The 23,631-nt window shown below is 34.7% G+C and overlaps 1 protein-coding gene and 1 long non-coding RNA gene across 3 annotated transcripts; one reads left to right on the top strand and one right to left on the bottom strand.

Moving 5' to 3' along the window:
* Positions 1–1,649: 1,649 nt before the first annotated feature.
* LOC131430814 (ninjurin-1) lies at positions 1,650–23,155 on the top strand. Of its 2 annotated transcripts, none has more exons than XM_058596028.1 (3): positions 1,650–2,102; positions 21,444–21,620; positions 22,533–22,748. In XM_058596028.1, exons 1-3 carry the CDS (start codon positions 2,052–2,054, stop codon positions 22,713–22,715), a joined length of 411 nt encoding a protein of 136 aa, XP_058452011.1. In that variant the 5' UTR covers positions 1,650–2,051; the 3' UTR covers positions 22,716–22,748. The 2 variants fall into 2 exon arrangements, with proteins under 2 accessions (XP_058452011.1, XP_058452010.1); XM_058596027.1 differs by lacking the exon at positions 22,533–22,748 and adding an exon at positions 22,782–23,155 and having other exon boundaries at positions 1,821–2,102.
* LOC131430815 (uncharacterized) lies at positions 21,617–22,545 on the bottom strand. Its single transcript, XR_009229569.1, has 3 exons — positions 22,182–22,545; positions 21,990–22,095; positions 21,617–21,927 (listed from the first exon to the last, which is right to left on the bottom strand). It is a non-coding gene; the product is annotated as an uncharacterized LOC131430815 (long non-coding RNA).
* Positions 23,156–23,631: the final 476 nt, after the last annotated feature.

Genomic DNA, 23,631 nt, shown 5'->3' with positions numbered 1-23,631 from the left:
CACACAAAACTAGATTAATGAAAGAATTTAACTGACAATAACGTTTTAAAGAAAATGTTTCAAAGCAATATTAAGAGCGTTTGCATGGTTTTATTCTAGTACAAATTGTTTATTTTTAGTCCAATTGTTAGTCTAGATAAAGGGTTTCAGAGAAGTTTTAAAAACTATGATATTACTTTTAAAAAGAGACACCTATTATAGTTGTCATAAAACAGGTAATGATTGAAAAATCAATTACAAAACTTCTATAAATTATAAACAAAACCATAAGGCATTCAAATTGGTACTAAGGCAGTGTCGAGTATGACAACGTTAAATAGAAAATCCCTCCCCGCACGTCAGCGATTATTACGTTCGAGAAAATATGTCGCGATACGAAGAATTTCCATTGAAAAGGAAGTGTGGTGGAATTTCTTTCCCGCAGTATCCGGAATGGCATGCGAGTGGTACGTATGCGGCTACATAAGGCAATTCATTTATGGCCAAGGCGGGAGACATCCTTGTGAAACACTGGTTAGCTATGAGAATCAGTTTGGTGAACAACCTGCTCACTACGGTCAACCCGGCACGGACACTACGAAACAGACATCATCAACCTAAGACAAGGTCAACCGCTTAACAACGGTAACTAGTGAACGCAGTACTCTTATTTGAAATAGGCCCTTTTGTCGCGGGACTGTCGAATTGCCGATTGTTGCACAGACTTTTATGGGAGAGTTTAACATTAGCGTTGACCGATGCGGCAACCGATTTAGTAAACAGACTTAATCTTGTACAAATCGGTCAAGGTGGTTCGACTTAGTAGGTATACTAGTGGGAAGTTTAAAAATACTTTGTATTAAATCAGCCGATTAATATGCCTACGAAATACATTCTAATGTGTTACTCAACTTTTCACAAAGCAAAACTAATACTTAGCCATTCGATTGACTGAACATTATTTAAAAATGCACTAGAATTTGGAAGCATACCTTACTTTAATATAACCACGAGGTAAACATTTTGATTGAATTCCTCAATTGAAACTAAAGAGATTTTAGTATAACGTATTTATAGTTTTTGGCTTCTGGGGTGCACCTAGCAGGTACTCAATATTTCAACAGCTGCGTAGAACTTAATATTTCAACATTCAGACATTTTCTTCTTATTTATAATAATTTTCACTTTTTTAAATACACGAATAAAATTATATTGTTTTAGTGTTTCTAATTATTAAGCCATTTTTCTCAAAATATTGCACCAAACTGTCAACATATGACTAGTTTAGATCGAACAACACTTTCTTCATTTAGGCTAAAACCGGGTCTAAATAAAACTTATAAAACTGAAAAAAACACTTTCTTCATTGACAAATGTGTGTACGTAGAAGAATAAGAAACAAACGTAAGCTTCAAATACACATGAGATTGTGCTGCTGCCATTACTTACTGACCTGAATCATAAAGGCATGCGTAGCTTGCGTTCCCAGTCTCTGACAAACAGCGTGGCTCCGTATATGGCTCACGGTGCATGTCCTTTCTACCTATGAATCGCTCTCAGTTATGCACTTTTTGTTTTAGTGCCGGTCGTTGCTAGTCAACGTTGTAACAAGTGCGAAAAGGCTCCCATTATAGGCGTGTTGCTTTGATTTACTCATTACGATATTGAATAGGTATCGAAACACACTAATCGGGGCTTGAAGTAGTAGATACATTAGGGACTACATTACTCACACGTATAATTTAAATAGGAAAGGAAAAATCGTCCGTATTGGGCGGTATCGATTTCCAGTAAGCTCCATCATGTGTTGATTGATTAGAAAAAAAGAACAGAAAACTTCATAGGAACAAAGGATCTGAAATCATTATAAAACAGACAATCGTAATTCGCGGGACAGTTTTCAATAGTGAACTCAATCCGACGTACTTGTCTCAGGCTGTGACCAGTGAGAAGAGGTATCGAGGAAACAAACAAAATCAATCGACAGAATCAAACGTGAAACTCATCAACCAGAAACGAAAATAGCGCTCTTTCTGATCAATACCGTTAGCCAGTGGTTATCATTGCTAGAAATGGCTTCGATTCTGCCCGCTGCTCTCGCCGGTGGTGAAAGCGACCGTGTAGTAAGTGTACTAGAATAAGTGTATAATTGCCGCCAAATCAATATTTCCGTCCCTGCGGTCCGGTAAAAGTGTGAAATGATGGATGCATTTTAGTATGCATGACATGAATTATGAAATCGATGACTGAAAAGAAATAAAACTGTTGTGGAAAGCTGAACTTAATTTTAGGTTGCCGCTTTTTAACATGAAGCGGCAAATCGTTGACTGTGAAAAATCAATATATTATCAACAACGGAGGGTTTGGCGATTTGATAGAAACAACGAAATGGAGAATATTTAGCCAACGTTGTCAATCGGCCAGACTGGAAAACAATTTAATACACTATCTTCACGTTCAGTTCAATTTGAACCGCTAAGCAGACGTAAAGTTATTGCTATTTGCAACACACTTGTGAAAAGCACCGAAGTGCAAAGTCTTTCCTGACGTGCCGAACAAAAACAAATTTCGGCTAATACTGCCTGATTCAGATGGTTATTTAGGGGTTAACGAGTCTAAGACGAAACGCAAAGATAGTGAAATTGGTTATGTGCCCTAGCACAAAATAAGGTTAACCCCTAAGTGAATTTAAAACAGTTTTATGTTCAATGGTCTTTTTCAATTCAACATTAAATATTCTCGAGAAGATTTTCTTTCTAAAATGGATATAAAACATTCTGCCACATTGAGATTTTTTAGAATCAAAATACAAATGTAAAACTTATGGTACTGTTACCATCGCGATTTTAAATTTGTGTATTTTTATCAGGGTAAACATATTTTGTACAAAATTTTGTCTCTCCATAATTTATTCCAACAATCTCTATGAATATAAGAGATATATTTCTTGTTCGGAATCATTTAAAGTCGTCATCAACTTCAATATCAATGAAAATCACACTACATAAGTTATGAACTCACTTTGTCATAAGTGATTAAAGGTACTCATAATTTTTTTTTATATAAATTTTCCGAATCTATGATCGAAACGGTCTACGAGAGATCTTCACTCTAACAAAATAGAATTTTGGATTCTTTTGAGCTTGGTAAAATGCTCTCCGCAACCACAAAGAATACTTTACGAGTTGTTGGGTATTGAATCTGGTGAATAAGGAGTATGATGTTGCAATTCAAATTTTTTTCATATTCAAGTGCTCATGTCAAGTTGTGTATACATTGCCTTCTGAGATCTTTACGATATCAGCTATATCCTTTCAAGTAGCAAATCGAACCTAGTTTTAAATTTTTAGTATGGGTAAACAAATCATGAAATCAAAAGCGCAAACAAGTTATATTTGCTGCACCGAGTATAAATATGTAGCATCCAACTTATTTCATGACAAGTACTGTTATAACAGAGTTATTTAAGTTACCACCCATAAAAAGTTTGTTTTTGCTCCCAGATATAACTAGATTATAACATTCAATTTAAGCACTAATTCAGATGGCTATTGATTGATTGTCGCAACGCAATGGTCACGAAATTGCAATTTACAAAAAATTTTGTTATTGGCTAGTGATAGTGATTTTAGAACAGCAAAAATTTTTGCGCAAGTTGACTGTAGACAGTAGAAAAGTAGACAGTAGAGGGTAAACAGCAGACAGTAGACAGTATATCTTCGGAAATTCGCGTAAAAAAAACCACACAGCTTCGAAAATCCGCGAAAAAAGACCTCATTACGTTTTCAATTAACCTGACTAAAGAACGGCTTTGGATAAACAATAAACAGTGATTGTATATTTGAAAAAGACAAAAAAAAACTGTTTTTATTCACCTAGTGGTGTACTGATGTTTTTCTCATTACCAGTAAGTTGAGTAATCGATGTTAGATTCTTTGACTATCATTTCCGGTATCGGAATAGCCAAGAAAATTTGGCCATAAACGAATCAGACAAATATATTGGATCAGTTTCAAAGACTATTTGCCTTTCTCATATAGAAAGGCTATGAAAACCGACTTTGTGTGTGTGTTTCAAATAATGTCACTCAATTTTCTCAGAGATGGCTGAAACGATTTTCACAAACTTAGATTCAAATGAAAGGTCATGTGGTCCCATACAAAGTTCCTGAGTTTCATTTTTATCCGAGTTTCGGTTTCGGAATTGCAGGGTGATATGCACCAAAAAAAAAAAGAAAAAAATAGTCACACACGTTTCTCAGAGATGGCTGAACCGACAAACTTCAACTCAAATGAAAGGTCTTATGGCCTCATACAATTTTCCTGAATTTCATTTGGATCCGTCTTCCGGTTCCGGAATTACAAAGGAATATTTGAAAATTTATAAAAAACTGCGCACTCAATTTTCTCGGAAATTTGTCAACCGATTCTCGCAAACTAAGAAGCAAATAAAAGGTCTTAAAATTCTTTAAAAAGTTCCTGAAAAGTTGATCCAGATCCGACTTCCGGTCCCGGTATTACAGTGGGATTAGTGAAAATTTTCAATTTCATGAGTATTTTTTCACAAGCGAAGGCATTTTTATAAAACTTACTGCTAAATTCATCGAGTTGACAAATCTTGTTAGTTAGTGAATATATAAAACTACTTTGGGACTACTATTCCCGGTTTCCGCTTCCGACAGCACCGATAATAGTGAAGAAAAGTATCAAAAACGGAACTCACTCTCAGCAACGGTTAAGCCGATTTTCACGAATCACAATTCAAATTAAAGCTCTTATTGTTTTAAAATATACTGTGTAATTTCATCCAGATCCGACTTCCGGTTCCGAAATTATAGGGCGATAAGTATCAAAACATTTAAATCGTCATTCAAAATGACGATGCAAAACTCGTACGCATCGGTACGGGCGGCTTTGCTTTGTTCGCAGCGTGTTTTGTTCAATTTCGTATATCGTGCAGGGTTGCTACATTTCATTCAATATTTTTCAGGTGAAAAATATGTACATTTGTAAATCTTTTATTCAATTTGTACCTACTTGTTAGTATTATCACAAAATCATGATACCGATGTTTTTTTATAAAAGTACACTTATTGCCTTTCTCATATAAAAAGCTTATGCAATCAAAAAATTTACTAGTGGAAATTGGCCCGGAGTGTTCTATATCATTCGACAGAGTTCATATAGCTGAGCAATTTATGTGACTGTGTGTGTATGTGTATGTCAAATAATGTCACTCATAAAATACAAAATCCTAAAGTCCCGTTGGTTGTTGTTGAATTTCATCATGCTTTCATAGGGTGAAGTGTGTTTAGAATTGTCAATTAGAACGAAAATGCAAAAAAGGGTAAATTTCTTCTATGTTTGGCTCAAAGCTGATTCAATTTGTAGGCTATATCAGTTACTCACTGAACGAACCGAATTTAGCTATACTGGTTCCAAGTTCCCGGTTCTAGACGTACGGGAAATAATGATCAAAATTTTATGAGATGATTTGATCCATTTCCACAAACTTAGGCTCAAATAAAAGTTCCTACAGTCTCAAAATCTAAATTTTTTGAACTATTCACCTTATAATTCCGGAACCGAAAGTATCAACTTATAGGACCTTAAATTGTTTCAGGAACCAGAACAAATTGGCTCAGGTAGTACGTTTCCTAAATTATCTGGAGATTTATGCCTTTGTTATCGCTCTGGCTCTGTTCGAGGCGAATAGTGAAGTAAATGTCAGTAGCGCGCAGTGATTCTAGGTCAAGATTTCTAAAATAAACTGCATACAGTGGCGTATCCTTGGAGACTTTTTTTTCTTGCTCGCCCAAATCATCTTTCCCGAGATGGAGTTCAGCTTTGGTTTTTTGTTATTTATTTATTTAGTTTGTTTTGCTCACTAAACCGACGATGGAGGCGGCAAATCTCTTATTTTGCCTAAACCAATTTCATACTCCATTCTCTACAGTAAATTTAAGTCCGCCAACTTTTTTCAAGAAAAAATAGTTCGAAAATTGTTCAATACTGCTGTTAAAGCGACGCGAAAACTTGAAGCAAATGCACCTTTTTTCATCTTACCCTTAAGGTCAATTTGTCAAATAGAGACAGCAGATTGCATTCTGACCAATGCCTATGCCCAACAATTGATTATTTGCAGAATTTGATTGATTTCAGTTGATCTAGTAGTTGGTATCGAAGTAATTCGGGACACCAGACATAACCGAACACTTCATGTCACATTCAAAATTCACATAATAAAAAAAATACTTCAAATCTATTATTTTACATACAAAAGAGATCAACTATTTAAAAACAAAAGGAAAGTATTAGTTTTTGTATAACAGTGTAGTCATAAAAAAATCACAAACCCAAAATGTCACGATTTGCGTCGGTCTTCCCTTATTAAAGTTGAATAATTGAAGTTTTAGGAATCGGTTATAAATTGGAGGTGCTTGTTTTTGGTACCATTTCTCGTCGATCCATGTTCGGAAAACCTTCAAAATTTTACAAAATGTTCTAGATATTCTTCTTTAACAATCAAAGTATCGATCTATTTGCGTACACAGCAAAAAATTATTAAAGTTACAGGAACGGATTAAAAAACATTACTTTTTCGATATTATACATTGAGAAATGAGTCGTTGAAAATGTATTTTCCAGGACAGAAATCATGATTTTGATAGACCACTGTCTCTCAGCGCAGAATTATCAGAAGTCAACAAATCCAAGTAACATACTGTTTCTAAACTCCTACGTTTTTATTTGATACTTTTTTTGTATTTTTTGGTGGTTGTTCAACATTTCAAGAATGTTTTCAAGTCAATCGAAGCAGAACTCTTGGGCCTGTGCGCCGAGTCCTTGTCTCTCCGCAGTATGAGATAAGAAGAAATAAAGGCCACTAACAGGGGCTTGAAAATTTGACAAAACAATCTTGAAATGTTTGGTTTACTATAAGAAAGTTCAAAGAGAAAATAAATGATTTTTCTAAACTGTTAGACCCTAACCCTATTCGTCCCTTAAAAATATGCCAGATTGCATGAGGTAGGGTAACAGATCTAGTAGTCATCTCATATATGAAAACCATTAGATAGAGTTAGATCTGTTGTCTCTGTCCGATAGATTGACCTTCAGGCTAAGATAAAAATAGGTGTAACACACTTAGAAAAAAAATGGAATTTACGTTTAATATTACATCTTCTAATATGTTAACATAAATTGTGCGTCTGTATCTACACAGCAAAAAATTATAAAATTTACACAATTCACAAGAACGTAATCCGTGAAGCGACTGAATTTTACATGAATGACATAAATATACGTCAAAAAAACCCCGCCTTTCAAGCAAACGTGTAAACTTACATGTTTTAGCACATGAAAATATGTCAGAATACATTAAATATAAGTTAGATTTACTGTAAGATTGAGTCATTTTCGACCCTCATATATGTCGGTCTCAGAAGACGTGAATTTACACGATTTTTTCTAGGTGTGCTACACTCCAAAAAAATTTGAATTTTACAGGTGACTTAATCCTTCATACGATGTAATTCACAAAGACCTAATTTGTCAAATGACGGAAAATCTCATTTGTAATGACTTAATGTGAGATGAGCTCGAATTTTACTGGTTTCGACTGTAACTTGAATTCTGCTAGCAGGTGCGACTGTATGAATTCAAATTCACCTTTTACCAGCCAAGCAGATGCAAGCTTCTATGGCTCGGTCGATTAACGGACGTACTTGCGATCCGTTGATTCTCGGTTCAAGTCGCGACGGTTGCTCTCATTATTCTTTTTTTTATTTCAATGCATTTCATGTATGGAATTTTAGACACAATATTAAATGTTCTTCCTCGTAAATTTGCGTGAGCTGCGACGCTCCATTTATGTGCATCTAATAAGATGTAAAATCACAGGGTTTTTTTAAGTGTGTAAATTAACTGTGAAGTTAATTATATGACTTATCTTTACATGTTTTCAATTATGAATGTAAGTGAATCACGACGATCCTTTTATGTGCATCTACAGAGATGTAAATTTTCCTAAGTGTGAACGCCTTATGCATTGAGCCGCTAACCCGGGCTAATGTCGGTCTTAGAAGACATAATTTCACACTTTTTTTCTAAGTAAACATTAAGAAAAATCCATGTAAAATTACGCTAAATTTAATGCGCTTAGAAGGAATGCGATGTTTTGCGTCGTTTTACACGAGAGTTAAAATTTACACGTACGATTTGGATTTTATAGAAAAGAGATGTGATTTTACAGGAATTATAGTAAGGGGATTAAACATCATGTATTCTACTGTTTAGGATATTTGAAAAACATTTTGAATAAAAGGGATCATAGAAAAGGGAATGTATGTTGGGAGAAACATTTTTTATTTTTTTTAATTTATTCCAATCATTATTATTCGAACGAAACTTTTTTTCACAACAGGCGAAGGAACGAAACTTTTTTTCGCAACATGCAATCTCGCGTCCCGATGAGTTAAGAGGTGTTTCACTCCACCGTTTTTGTTTGAAAGATAGTGCGTTCAATTATTTCTTTCTTATGATTTTTTTCCTTTAGAACATTCCACAGCCCTCGAAACTATAATTCAATATGGCGGATCTTAAACTTTGACGTAAAACTGGCATCAACGCTGTTCGACGCAAAATTGTGTAAAATTTCATATTAGCTGGAAATTGAGCAAATTGGGTGAAATCTTAATGAGACTGTCAAAATTTTGCAAGGCCAAGCTGAAATTTACATGATGTGAATTATATATAGCAAAAAAATACTTCATGTTGTATTACACGATCAATTTTTCACGTGATGAATATCATTATGCCAAGGTTAATTTCCATTTATGTCTTCCGAGACCCATGTATTCAAGCGTCAGAAATGACTCACTTTTACAATTGATCTAACACATGTTTACTGCTTTCTGATATATTTTTAAGTGCTGGAACATGTAAATTTCCACGCTTGCTTGGAAAGTGGGATAAGTTTGACACATATTTAAGACTTTCTTGTAAAATTCAGTCAGTTTCCGAACTAGGTTCTTATGAGCTGTGGCATATGCGGATTTGTGTAATCTGTTAATTTAATCATTTTTTGCTGTATGGGCAAGATATGAGAATCTTGCAAAAAAATTGTTTTGCTTCTTCTTCTTTCTTTTTTGAAGCGTTTATATTATTAGAAAAACTGAACCTTCGCAAAAGGTGAAACGATCCTATCCTATCCTATCCTTATCCTATTCTCAAGCTACACTCACTTCAAAAATTATACTTGAGTTCCTTAACTATATTTACCTCGCAAAGTCGTTGCATTTAATCCTTCATTCATTACATAAAGCACTATAAGAAAACGTTGTTTAAGAAAACCTCCGATTTTAAACGAAATAATTTTCACACATTCTTTAATCTTACGTTTGGTTATCGTTTTGAAAAATTACAAATATCCGGCCGCTACAGTAAAACCTCGTGCACACGAAATTGTTCTTGAAGGTGAACTGAAATACTGATTCTCCAGAAGCGAAATATTTATCTTATATGATAATTACTGCCAATGAACGATTTTCGTACCATAATGAAATTGTATTGCAAGTAAAAATGTTCCTTCTCTTGAGTTCTATAGAATCTCTTAAGCCGTATTGATCATTGGTCAAATTAGATTCGATTCACGCGTGACTTGAACACCAAATTCGAACAGCTTTCATCTCATTACGGAGGCAACTGACCCTCGTGATAATGTGGTACGAACGGAGCTGATATCTAATTTGGGTCGGCATGCTTCCTCGCATATCCTTTGTGTTGTTTCGATAGTAGTGCAAAATACACGCAAAAAAAATATGTGTTAATGATGGTTAGTGATGACTACCAAACTTGTATTTATCATCAGCAGAGCTCGGTTGCTTCCCCTTGGTGAATTGAAATCATCATCAGTTCTTGGTTCGCATTCAACAGCCCTATCTTCCAGCTGCAACATCGCGAAACATCGTCACTCTTGTTTACATGTTACAGAAATATAAGCCTCTGAACAATACGCTGGCTGGATCCTTACTCGGCAGTTCATCTCAACTGATGCATGGATGATGATTTTCCCAACAAAATACCCACCCTTCGTGTATGCACATAAGCCGACTCAGGTTTCCAACCGACAGCCCAGGCTCATATTTCGAACGGCGGCCAAGAGCAAATAAGTTTTGCCTCGGGCGAAGAAAAATTGGAAATTTTTTCGTTCCTGCCCAGGACACGAGGTGCCCGAATGCCCAACGGAACTTATATACTCTTTTTCGGCTAGTCTTTGTACGTATGGAATTTGAATGTGATGTTTTGATCATGTTTAGTTTGATTTTTGTCGCGTATCGTAATAAAATTGTATGCCGCTGTTATAGGCTGAATTGGAGGGTAACCAACTACAGTGGGGTTTAGTTAATTATGTAATTTCACGTTTACAGAAATGATAATTGAAAGTGATGCTTTTCATAAAGCGATATGAGTTCAACAATCCTAACTGTTTAGAGTTAATCAATACGTGGATAAAATTTCTTCGATATTAGCAATTAACCAGGAAATTTCGAATTTCAAGAATGTTACTGTTCATAATCTCGGTATCGCCAGTCCGGAGAAAAACCAAACAGTAACCACCTCCTGATCCGGCTCAGGCAATACGCGCGAGTGACAAAAGTTCCCAACCATTTCAAAAGGGGAATCTATAATCACTTTTATAATTGTATTATGAAAGTGTCGTGCAGGCAGAAACAGTTATTACAAGTACAGGGAGGGAACCGTCTCCGGGATTCCTGCTTCCGCCTGCCCCAACCGTCACATCTAACCATCAGAGTCACAGTAGTTCCTCTCGGAAGAAGCGATTCAAGTCCCTTCCGCGCCAAACAAATCCGGGCTTCAAACGTACCGATCTCGTACTCGTTGTACAACATTTGCTTCTGAATACAAACGAGACGAGAAGTGAAAAAAAACTATGTTTTGGGTGCGAAAAGAGAAAGAAGGAAGGGCGCATCGAACGCCTAGCTAAAGTCGTTAGCGTGCAATTTTTGCGTTTTCGAATCGCCCCGCAGCATATAATCCTACTATTATTGTCACATCAAATTCAATTCCTGACGGACGTGTGCTTCGTGTGACATGTTTCAAAAACGTTCTACGGAAGGGTGCTGCTACACCGAAGCTATACTTTTAATTGGCTGCCGCATGAGTTATGCACGATTTCTTAATGAAATTAGCATTAAATCTTTGGCATGGTACTGGGGAAGCTCATTTGTTGTTGCGAAGGGATCAACGGATTAAAGATTGACACTTGGCAGCATTATAACTTTTGTCAATTGCCAAACTTGCAGATTAACTGTTGCTTACTCAGTCCTTAGGATTCTAGTCTCATGAAGGTGCAAATATTTTCGGAATCTTGTCGACATTCAAGAAGATGGCTTCCATTGGAACACACATTTTGAAATTTAAAATTTTAAATTAATTTAACTTCCTTCTGGGCGGTCCTTATAATATATGAATCATATAACCATTTTTAATATTTTTTTCAATGTGATGAATAAAAAACTACAAGGATCAGTTCCATGGAGTTGTTCGAGCCATTGATGTGGAACAAGGCAACCAAATGAATGAAACAGTTCAATCAATCGCCACACTTTTGAATCCGCAACTGCACGATAGTCTTTATTAGGAACCACCACCGATCACGTGTACCCAAAATATAGACTCTGTTTGTCTTGATTTATATCTGTTTTGTAGCCGCCGAAATTACATCAATATCCTAAATTTATCAATTATCGCCAAGCTTGTGTTCAAGTTTTGTATACACGTAGTTTTTTTTATAGCGTTAAGTTTCTCTACCATTACTACCATTCTGCGATTTCGGTTGAAGCTATTAACTTTTTCTCATTATTAATCGAATTCATCTTATATAAATTAGAAATTAATCTTTGGGAGTGTATCGAAAATAAGCTATCTACAAATTTTTCTTTTAAACTATGATAAAAAACGTTATTTTATTCAAACTAAAAATTGATCCTCTATTGTACGAGGTAAAACTTGAACATAATGGAAACCGCCCTTGTTGCTGCTCGCTTCTTCTGTTCTACACTTTGTTTCGAGATTTTCTGCTTCTTGTATGTGATTTCACCTCTGATACGCTGGATCATTCCGATACTCGTTCCTGCTTGTTTGGTCAAATCACGTATTGACATTGTTTTGTTCTTCATGATTAGAGATACCACTTTCTGGTTCAGTTTCGGGTTGGAAGAACCGGGTTTTCTGCCTATTTCTGGTAGCTCATCCAAAGAATAGTGGTCCCCAATCTTATGTATGATGGTTTTAACACTGGCATGATGAATTCAAACCGCTTCGCAAATTTTCGCATAGTAATACCCATTCCACTTAGCCATGTGTCCAGAACCTTAATTTTCACTTTCTTTTCAATACGCGACATTTTGAAAACGCAGAATTTCAACCACACAAACAAGTAAACAAACGAAAGCTGACAGCCGAACGAATAACATGTTGTGATCTGAACATAAAAAACCATCACAAATACATGCGTACAACACAAATGTATGTGGATAGCTTATTTTCGATTCACTCCTTAAGCCTTCAAAATTTACCCTGGGGTAGTTTCTCAGGCGAAAACGACATAACATGGAATTTCATCCTCAGTCGGTGTTGAACAGTCGTTCGCACCGCACGCGTATAGCTCTTGGCTCCTGGAATTTTTTTTCTGGCTACCTAGAGTTTCATTGATTCAAGGCTTCAGTCTTTTTCAAGGCTACCTGAATCACTAACTAAGTGACTAAGTGATACAAAGAGTGATATTAGAGTGACTAAGTGATACAAAGAGTGATATTAGAGTGACTAAGAAATTAATCAGCCTTTTTTAAGGCTAGCTAGGAGTCTAATCGAAGACTAATTTAGCCTAGTTAATTTAATTTAAAATTTCATTAATTTCAAAAATGCCTGCGTCCAACCGGAAAGGCAACAAGCCTAAGGCTAAAAATAATTCAATACGGAATAAATCACAATCCGTTATTCAACATTTTTCTAATAACATTCACGATCTTATAGAATCTGAATGTAAAAATAAAAGACAACGGACGGATTTCCCTTCCGTTGATCCTATGCCGTCTAACAATATTTACGAGATTCTTCCTGAATCCGATTGTAGCGACATAGAAGAAAATTCTTCAAAAATTCCCAAAATGGACGCTTGTCGTTCTGGGAAGAAACATCAATCTATGCCACCAGTGACGGTGATGATTTCCGACTTCAAAGCATTCCGTACTGAGCTTTCTACTTTTCTCCCGGAAGTAAAAGTCTCATTTCAAATCGGACGAAGAGGAGAATGTCGAGTCTTGGTGGATGGATTGGAAGATTACGAACGTCTTATTCGATATTTGTCCGAAAAACTTCATAAATTTTATTCATATGATATAAAATCAGACAGACCCTTCAAGGCTGTCTTGAAAGGATTATCAAATGATCAAAGTATTGATGAAATTAAAAATGAACTAAAAGAATTGCTTGGTTTTGCCCCTTCCCAAGTAATACTTATGAAAAAAAGAGCGAATGGTACTTCTAAACCACGCTCTGGAATTTCCTATGAACTTTACCTAATACACTTCAATCGAAGTGATGTAAACAATTTGAAACCTTTAGAAAAAGTACGTTTCATTTCCCACATTAAAATTCATTGGGAACATTATAAACGGCATAATCGTATTGCAAACTTAACGCAATGTCGTCGTTGCCAAGGCTTCGGTCGTGGAACCAAAAATTGTCATATGGATATACGGTGTTTGAATTGTGGTAAATCGCATTCGAAAGACGTTTGTCCAATGAATGAAACCACTGATAAATTTTCATGTTCAAATTGCAATGGAAATCATAAATCCAATTATTTGAAATGTCCTGTTAGGGAAAAAATTTTAAACGCTCGTTCGCTTCGACAACAAGTCAAATCAACGACCTTAAATTTACAGAACATAATCAAAAAACCGTTTCAAATGCCACGCCTAATTCTTTTAAGGCACTGATTTCTTCGAAACAAAAAACAGGTACGCCTGTCAATTCGTCTTCTAACGAAAACAATTTATTGACAGGTATATCGACCTCGTCATCATCTTCTTCTAATGTCAGTTATGCTGGTATATTAGGTAGAAATCTATCACCTATTTCTTCTAATGTAAATAATCAAAACACAGGACCGCCTTGCAGTTCTTCTTTTAACGAAAACAATTTATTAATAGGTAGACCGGCCAAATCATCTTCTTCTAATGGCAGTCTACCTACAAATATTCCTTCAATGCCATTCGCTTCTTTAAATGAAGTCGATTTAGGCGATATAACTGAAAATAAAATGATCTACCTACAAGATCAACTTTTTCAAATGATCATCCAAATGAATTCGACTTCATCACTTTTTGAAGCATTTCAAATCGGATGGAAATTTGCAAATAATATTATAATGAATTTAAAATTTAACAGTGATGTTAAATAATTATTTGAATATTTTAAATTGGAACGCTCGATCTTTGAAATCGAGTGAAGATGAATTTTATAATTTTCTCAAAGTTCACAAAATTCTTATTGCCATTGTGACAGAAACTTTTCTTAAACCAAATGTAAAATTGAAAAGTAATCCACATTATGTGGTTCATCGATTTGACAGGTTTACTGGAATGGGTGGTGGAGTTGCCATTTTTGTCCAACGGCAAATTAAACATCGAATTTTACCTTCTTTCAATACTAAAGTTATTGAAAGCTTGGGAATCGAAGTTGAAACCATTCATGGAATTTATTTCATCGCTGGAGCATATTTGCCATTCCAATGCACCGGCGAACAATTAAATTTCTTTAAAGGCGATTTGCAAAAACTTACAAGATATCGATCGAAATTTTTCGTAATAGGGGACTTAAATGCTAAGCATGTCCAGTGGAATTGTAGGCAAAATAACAGTAATGGTAAAATACTTCATAATCAACTCTCAGCTGGTTACTTCACAGTTCTTCATCCCAGTAATCCTACTTGTTTCTCTTCCGTGAAAAACCCGTCTACAATTGATCTGGTTCTAACAGATCAAAGTCACATTTGTAGTGAACCGATTACACATGCTGACTTTGACTCAGATCATCTTCCTGTAACATTCAGACTTTCCAACGAAGCTATAATTAATCCAATTAGTTCTATTTTCAACTATCATAGAGCTAATTGGTTGGATTACAGATCTCACATTGAAAATCATGTGGATCATGAAACTATTTTAGAAAATTCTGCGGACATCGACACAGCAATTGATAATTTGAATCATTATATTATCGAAGCTAGAAATCTTTCAGTTCCCAAAGCTCAAACTAAATTAAATTCTCCTATCATCGATGACAATCTTCAACTGCTCATTCGGTTGAAGAATGTTCGTCGACGACAATATCAACGTTCTCGTGATCCTGCTATGAAAAACATAGTTAAGGATTTACAAAAAGAAATTAAACATAGATTTACTCTTTTGCGAAATGAAAATTTCGCTAAAGAAGTTGAACAAATTAAACCATATTCTAAACCTTTCTGGAAACTTTCCAAGGTTCTTAAGAAACCTCAGAAACCAATTCCTGCTCTCAAGGAAGGAAATCAAATACTTCTTACAAATGGTGAAAAAGCTCAAAAACTAGCTCAGCAGTTCGAGAGTGTCCACAATTTTAATTTAAACATTGTGAGTCCTATTGAAAATGAAGTCTCACTGAAATATGAGCATATTTCAACCCAAGTGTTATCACACGATGACATTATTGAGACGAATTTTGATGAAATTAAATCAATTATTAGGAAACTCAAAAACATGAAGGCTCCTGGTAATGATGGAATTTTTAATATTCTTATTAAAAATCTTCCCGATGTTGCCTTGAGACTCCTGGTTAAAATTTTCAACAAGTGTTTTTCATTAGCTTACTTCCCAAAAAGATGGAAAAACGCTAAAGTAATTCCTATCCTAAAACCTGATAAAAACCCAGCAGAAACATCAAGTTATCGCCCAATTAGCTTACTTTCTTCTATCAGTAAACTTTTTGAAAAAATTATCTTGTTGAGAATGATGTCTCATATAAATGAGAATTCAATTTTTTTACCAGAGCAGTTTGGATTTCGTCATGAACATTCAACTACTCATCAACTTGTCAGAGTAACGAACATGATAAAAGCAAATAAGTTTCCTATTTATTTGATCAAAATGATTCAAAATTATTTAACTGATCGTACTCTTCAGGTTAGCTATCAGAATTGTAAATCTGAATTGCTACCCGTACGAGCCGGTGTTCCGCAGGGTTCGAGTGTAGCTCCAATCTTGTATAATATTTTCACTTCTGATCTTCCAAATCTACCCGTTGGTTGTCAGAAATCGTTATTCTGTGACGACACAAGTCTGTTAGCCACAGGTAGAAATCTAAGAGTGATCTGCAGTCGCCTACAAAGAAGTTTAAATATTTTCAGTGATTATCTGTCAAAATGGAAAATTAAACCAAATGCAGCAAAAACGCAATTAATTATCTTTCCTCACAAGCCAAGAGCTTCGTTTCTTAAACCAAACAATAATCACATTCTCAAATTGAATGGCTTGGAATTGACATGGTCTGATCAAGCTAAATACTTAGGTTTAACGTATGACAAAAAACTCACTTTCAAGGATCACATTGAAGGAATCCAGGCAAAGTGTAATAAATATATTAAATGTTTATATCCTCTTATAAACAGAAATTCTAAGCTCTGTCTAAAAAACAAATTGTTAATTTATAAACAAATTTTCAGACCAGCCATGCTTTATGCGGTACCAATTTGGTCAAGCTGTTGTTCCACCAGGAAGAAAACGCTTCAAAGGATTCAGAATAAAATTCTGAAAATGAAAAGCAAATTCCGACAAAAATCGATGCAATCTTCAATTGAATCGATTCGCTCTCTGTATTAGTTAGTAAGTTAGTATATAAGTTCCTTTTCCCCATTACACAATACAAGTAGGTTTAGAATTTTCCCTACACAAAAATCTCAGAATTGCGGAAGCAAATGATGTCTTCATGGTAATAACCAAATCATATATATATATATATATATATATATATATATATATATATATATATATATATATATATATATATATATATATATATATATATATATATATATATATATATATATATATATATATATATATATATATAACAGGGCTGAAAAGTCACCACTTGTGGCTGAACACCCAATTTAAATCTTAATAATTTAATTTTAACTCATATTCCAATAAATAGTTATTAAAAAAAAAAAATGGAATTTCATCCGAACTCACATGATACAAGATCATGGCATAACAATTAAAGCTTCAAATTGTTTTATAGCGCTTTCTATCTTGCTCTCTAGCAACAACCTACCTTTAGCATGCTACACGTAGGACTAAAACGTTAGATATAATTTCGCTTATGTTTATAGATTCGCGTGCTTCCAACAGCTTCGCTTTTGCATCAGTTGACCAATCAGAGCAATATCGCTTACTCCTTCAACACTGTCGTCTACGTTAGGGAAATCCGGTAAGATTTTTAGCACTGCTAGTTATTAATAAATATTTCAATGATATATAATTGAAAATACATGGCTATGAACATTCAAATCAATACGTAGAAATATTTCCAATCAATTGATGAAATAATATTACTGATTCAAACTAAACTGACTAAGCAGTAAGTGTTAAAAAGCTGACCACATTTCTACTTGTATTTAATCTTAAATTTCTAATTTGCACCCCTATATAGAGAACAAAGATGTTTTCCACATCAAAACAAATTGAAATCTTCGAACATCCGGGCCTCTCGAATAAATCCGGCCTGGGGGACTGTTTTCCATTTTCGCCTAAAAAAATGAAGTGTTTAACACATATATTTCAAATCAGTAGCAAAACCTATTTTGATTCAAAGGAAAAACACATCTTGACTAAGTGAAAAAGAAACTATGCTTGCATTAGTATGAATTTGCACATCCCAAGTAGCAAATGTAACTTATTGAAATTTAAAGAGGTTTTACAATTGTTTTAGAATTGTTTTTTATGATAGATAAGTTTAGAGAGATTTTTAAATATATTAAAATCAGTTGTGCAACCTATCACAATTAAGTTTTACTATATTACCGAAAAAATCACTAAAGAACTATTTTAAGTACATCTAAATCAATTGTGCAGCAAATCATTAACTTGCCCACGTTGCACTAGTTGTTAAAGAAGCTCTGCAAAAATTTCCACATTGTCATGTAAAAACGAAGTAACTAAAACAATTGTTCAATTTATCAACAATTTTCTAAATGGCTGTCATATTTGTATCGGATTCAATATATGCCGAAATGGCTGTATATCTCTTGTGAAAAAAAAAAATAGTGAAATTATGCTCTCCGCTAATCAAAACATGATAAGCCGAGTGGAAAACCTCGCAGTGAAAACTATTTTCCTGCCGAGTCCGCATAGTCTTGGCTGCCTCATGAAATTTTCGGTCAGTGTGTGCAATTTTCTTCATTTTTAGAAAAACAATTAGAAACTTGCAAATAAGTTGTACCAGATTTATCTGCTTGAAATGAACGCAAAACTTGCCGACATGTGAATATTATCATAAAAGTTTCAGAAATACAGCATTATATACGCAATAAAAACACAAATAAATCAGACAATTTGTATTCGGTTTTCATCTCGCGAAAAAATGAACAGACCTGACATCACTTTTAAAAGATATGGAACGAAAAGTTAAGTTCATCATAGTTACTCTCATAGTTAAATATTGCCGCTTGAGCAACTTGTTCTTGCAACTAAAGCACATGGGCTCACCAAAATAATACCTACAGTGCGTATCACAAATGTCGGGTTCACTAAGATGAATGACAAAATTGTATTGTTGTTTAAGTCAACTTGTTTGATTTAAAAAAAAAACAACTATTTTGATAAAAATAAAAACAAAAAATGTTTTCAATATAACTATGTTTATATTTCCTTTTATTTAGGTAAAATAAATCGTTATGTTGGGTGAACCATTTTCTTTTCAACACACTGTTACCCTCGATGCCATATTGGAAAATATTGAAGAAAAATTTATTTCAAGAAAAAAACTAACATCAATATAATTAAAATCATCCGAAAAGGTGTATACATGTTTGATACCCTTCTTATACATATTCCAAAAACCAACTCGGTCATGGTCATTGAAAAGAATAGATTGCTATTTTCACATGTTGCTATTTGACATGTTTCACCAAAAATGCAGTTCGTTGTCGATTTTCTATTTACTAAAACTTGAAAAATCAATTCTACAATATGTAGTATTACCATTAATTTATGTGCAGAATATTTTTAAAGTTCCATGTTTGTGTTACGAGCAGTTGTATTGAAAATCAAATGTGAAACTTATTCATTAGAAATTATGTTTGTTGTGTTTCTAAACATCGATTCAATTTTTGTTTACATTACGTAGTAGTTTCCATGAGTTTCACAATTGTTTTTTCGCAGATTTAATTGCTGCATTTGTGATGGGATTGATGCATGAGTTTTTGTATCAGTTGCACAATAATTGTGAATAAATGTTCGTGACAACGAAAGAACTTAAATATATGTTGCACAACACAGAAAACTTGCGCTTTTTCCATAACACAACAGTTACTACAATAGTAATATAAACTAACTTGATAAATTGCACAATCTGTAGCAAAATACAGGACAGCAACTTAACGTGCTACTTGGGATTAAATCTTAAAACAAATCGTGATATTGACAATTGAAGTGTATCGTACCTATTTTTATCGGTGTAAGTTCCACTACGACGCCTACTGCACGCAGAAAAATCCCGGTTGTTTAAAACAACAACAAAATTAGTTGCCCATCAAACAAAAAAAACGAGATATCGCAGATTCAAGCAATAATATCATTGTTCAAAAAAAAAAACATTGGTTGATTCAAACCAGCATTACTATTGTTATTATATCAATAAAAAAAACTGTTTTAATCCACCTAGTGGTGTAGCGATGCCTTTCTCATTTTCATTTTCTCCTGTATATTACAGCAGAAATTCCCCAAAATACTACAGTTTAAAAAAGTTCAGTAAATAGATTTCTGTTGCATAATACTACTTCATTGATACACGGTATTTGAATTTTAGTTAGTGAAAATCTATTCAATCATATTTGAGAAAGTTAAGTGAGCTCCATTTTATCATATTTGATTATTATTGTCGGTACTTCCGGAACCGAAAGCTGGATATCGGCATAGTGACATTCGGTTCATTCATCCTTGCACTAATATGACTTACGCATTTTTCTACGATTCTCTATGACGATTCGAATTTTGGAAAAAATGTATTGGTAGTAGGACTTGGATAAAATTCAGAAAATCATTTATGGGACTATCAATGGTTTATTTGGGTACAGTGTGTCATGGTCTTCCAACTAGAGAAAATCACTAGCCAATATAAAGAGGTAGCTTATGAACAAAGTATTCCTGAAATTGACATTTTCATACTGAGCACCCTATCTCCGGAACAAGGGGTTTGTTCCGAATGAAAATTGGGATATTCTCATGGCAGGAAGTCGGATCCAAATAAATTTCAGGAACTTTGTTATGGACCGTGAGACTTTTCATTCGAATCTAAGATTGTGAAAATTGGTTTAGCCATCTTCGAGAATTATTTTCAACTTTTTAATGCCCTATTTCACATTTTTGGTGCATATCACCATGTAATTCCGGAGCCGGAAGTCGGATCCAAATGAAATTTAGGAACTTCGTATGGAACTATGAAACTTTTCATTTAAATCTGATTTTGTGAAAATCGGTTCAGCCATCTCCGAGAAAAGTTGGTGACATTATTTTACAATTTTGGTGCCCCTGTAATTCCGGAACCGAGAGTCGGATTCAAATGAAATGTAGGAACTTTGTATGAGACCGTGAGACTTTTCATTTGAAAAGTCGGGTTTTGCAGTGATTGTATAGGCTTTCTATATGAGAAAGGCAAAAATCGTTGTATATACCCAGAATTTATTAATTTCTACAATATTTTTTTCTGCGGCTCTCGCAAACGTTTAAGGAGATTGGAAATGGCAGCCAAATTTAACATTCTCGCAATTTTTTAACACGAACAATTTTAACGAGAGTGTCGGAAATAATTTTTTTTTGGCTTGCAATAACCACTTCTCAATCTCAAGAAAAGAAAGTTTCCCAAACAATCTGCTGTCAAAATATTACCAGAGCCGACCCCTAGACGCATTGTAAAAATAAGCAATTCGTCCAGAATCGACATAAATGTATATACATTGGAGATTATATTCAGGGTGACAAAATTTACGAGCACGTTTGAATGGCAACCAGAAGATTGTAGATTTTAATATTGCTTCTTTTTTGTTTGAATAATTTAAAATTTTTCAAACATGGTCTTAAATTGAAACTAAAAAAAAGTATTTTCCTATTCTTTGTCTAGCTTAAGTCGATGGACGCTAACCGGTATGCCACCAAGAAGACAATTGCCCAGGGTATGCTGGATATCGCCCTGTTAACGGCTAATGCATCTCAGCTGAAGTATATCCTGCAGGTCGGCGAAAAGCACGAGTTTTACACCCTGATGTTGGTGTTGATTAGTATCTCAATCATTCTACAGGTAAGTGTTTTCACTTCCCCATCATCATCCAGTAAACCTTCACCAGCACTAACACGTGGTATCTTGAAATCCCCTATACGCTAACATTCCTTCCCCTTTTGATGGTGAAAGGTCACAATGGGTGTGCTAAATCTGTCTCTGAGCTTACTTCGCGACTGCCGGCTGCATAGGCCGGAATACCATCGGTCGACTACTGTCATCAATTACATAGTAACTGGAGCTGCCTTTCTGGTTGCCATGGTAAATTTGATGATATCTGCGTTTGATCCTAGGGTTTTGAAGTATGTCGTTGAATGAAGCGATATGACTGGAAGAAAATAAGCAAAAATGATCGGAAAAGACCGGAAAAAGTTGATTACATAAACATACCTAACAAATATGTCATTTGTATTGTTTGCCGAAAAGCCATGTTAGAAAAAATCGCTTTAAACTACTTTATCCGCACTGTTTGATGGATAAAAAACAATACGCCAATCTGCATTCGAAATTGAACAATATGCAATTGTCATTATTTTGAGTTTCACAATTGCTGCATGGATGATTCGAGTAAAATCAACTCACACTGTTCTGGTATGCGCTCCTATCTTTTCAGCTCATTGTGGGGATCTTATTTGTGGTAATCGGTAGCCTGAACATTAATCGAAAACCGGAACAAACAACAGCCATCATACTAAACGACATCATACTAGTGCTAATATTTGTCATTTCGTTAATTAATGTAATAATTTCGGCCTTTGGCATAGAATATTCATCGCAACCGCTGCGTTTACTCGAGCGAGAAAAATATGATTTCGGCTCAGCCACCGCCACATCCAGCAGTTTGAGCGAATTAACATAGATCACACTCACTAGATAATATCAACGCACTACTAACATTCCTAACCAAACCCATTCGAACAACCTCATCCACAGGTTTCGGCCGCCATGTTGGCCGTCATACTAACACTGGTTAATTTTCACAAAGGTGAACTGCAGCAACGTGTAGCGAACATTTTAAACCATTTCTCATTAGGATTCGTGGTGGTAGCACTGTTCTGCGATGTGATCAAGATGAATTTCGGATTGGATCCGGCCGTACCTTATGTTCATAATTAAGCGAGATGCATGGTTGTTTAATTTTTTATTTTTTGCGTTTTGCAATGCACGCTCTCCATTGCCTAGATTGCCCAAGGTGTTGCCTGTATTGTTCTTGCCAACTTCGACATCAACAAAGAGGTTAACCAGAAGATTGCAAACCTGGTCCAGAACGTTTCACTCGGCTTCAACCTGTCCACCGTCGTTGTCAACATCATGATCAACGCTCTCGAAGTGAAACAAATGAACGACCAAGGTTTCTCCAATGACGTGAGCCTCAAAAATGAGTAACAATCATTCGATGCACAAATTGAAACACAATAAACAATTTGGATAGCTGTCTGCAATCAATTGATCTCATGTAACATTTGAAATAAAAATTATAAACTTTTGAATGGAAGCAGTTATGGTTGTATAGAAAATTTAGGCAATAAAAAACAAACAAATTGATTTTCCAATAATGATTTTCATTTTTCGTATCACATTTCCACAACTCTTTCATGGAACGCAATGCATACCAGTTACATAATACTATTGCTTCAATGTACGAGAAACATTCAACTTGTAATAATAATTTTACAGTAAAAAAGCAGCATCGAACATAATTTCTTGTTCTGATTTTGAAATGCATTGCTTTACAATTATTGCATTTTTAATCTTTTAATGTTTCGTCTTCGAACAATCGGTGCATTCGCTGTGTTTGTCAAACTGCTAGTGTAACCTAGCAGCTCAACATAAACTGCTAAGCAGACGAAAAGTTGCCGCTTTGATTTAGAAATGTTATTTATGTTAGATATGTTTAGAAATATATTTTAAAATTGGTTGTGCAACTTATCACTGTTAAGTTTCACAATACTACCGAAACAATCACTGTAGAGCAACTTTAAGTACATCTAAAACAATTGTGCAGTAAATCACCAACTTGTTAATGTTTCAC

Source organism: Malaya genurostris, chromosome 2 (assembly GCF_030247185.1).
Source record: "Malaya genurostris strain Urasoe2022 chromosome 2, Malgen_1.1, whole genome shotgun sequence".
NCBI lineage: Eukaryota > Metazoa > Arthropoda > Insecta > Diptera > Culicidae > Malaya > Malaya genurostris.
This window is presented reverse-complemented; position numbering and strand designations above follow the sequence as displayed.

Bases quoted from the DNA above. Each gene is read 5' to 3' on its own strand.
- LOC131430814 (XM_058596027.1), top strand. From the start codon at position 2,052: ATGGCTTCGATTCTGCCCGCTGCTCTCGCCGGTGGTGAAAGCGACCGT. The intron at 2,103-21,443 runs GTAAGTGTACTA...TTCTTTGTCTAG, and splicing joins GTGGTGAAAGCGACCGTGTA to CTTAAGTCGATGGACGCTAA. The intron at 21,621-22,781 runs GTAAGTGTTTTC...TCCATTGCCTAG, and splicing joins GTATCTCAATCATTCTACAG to ATTGCCCAAGGTGTTGCCTG.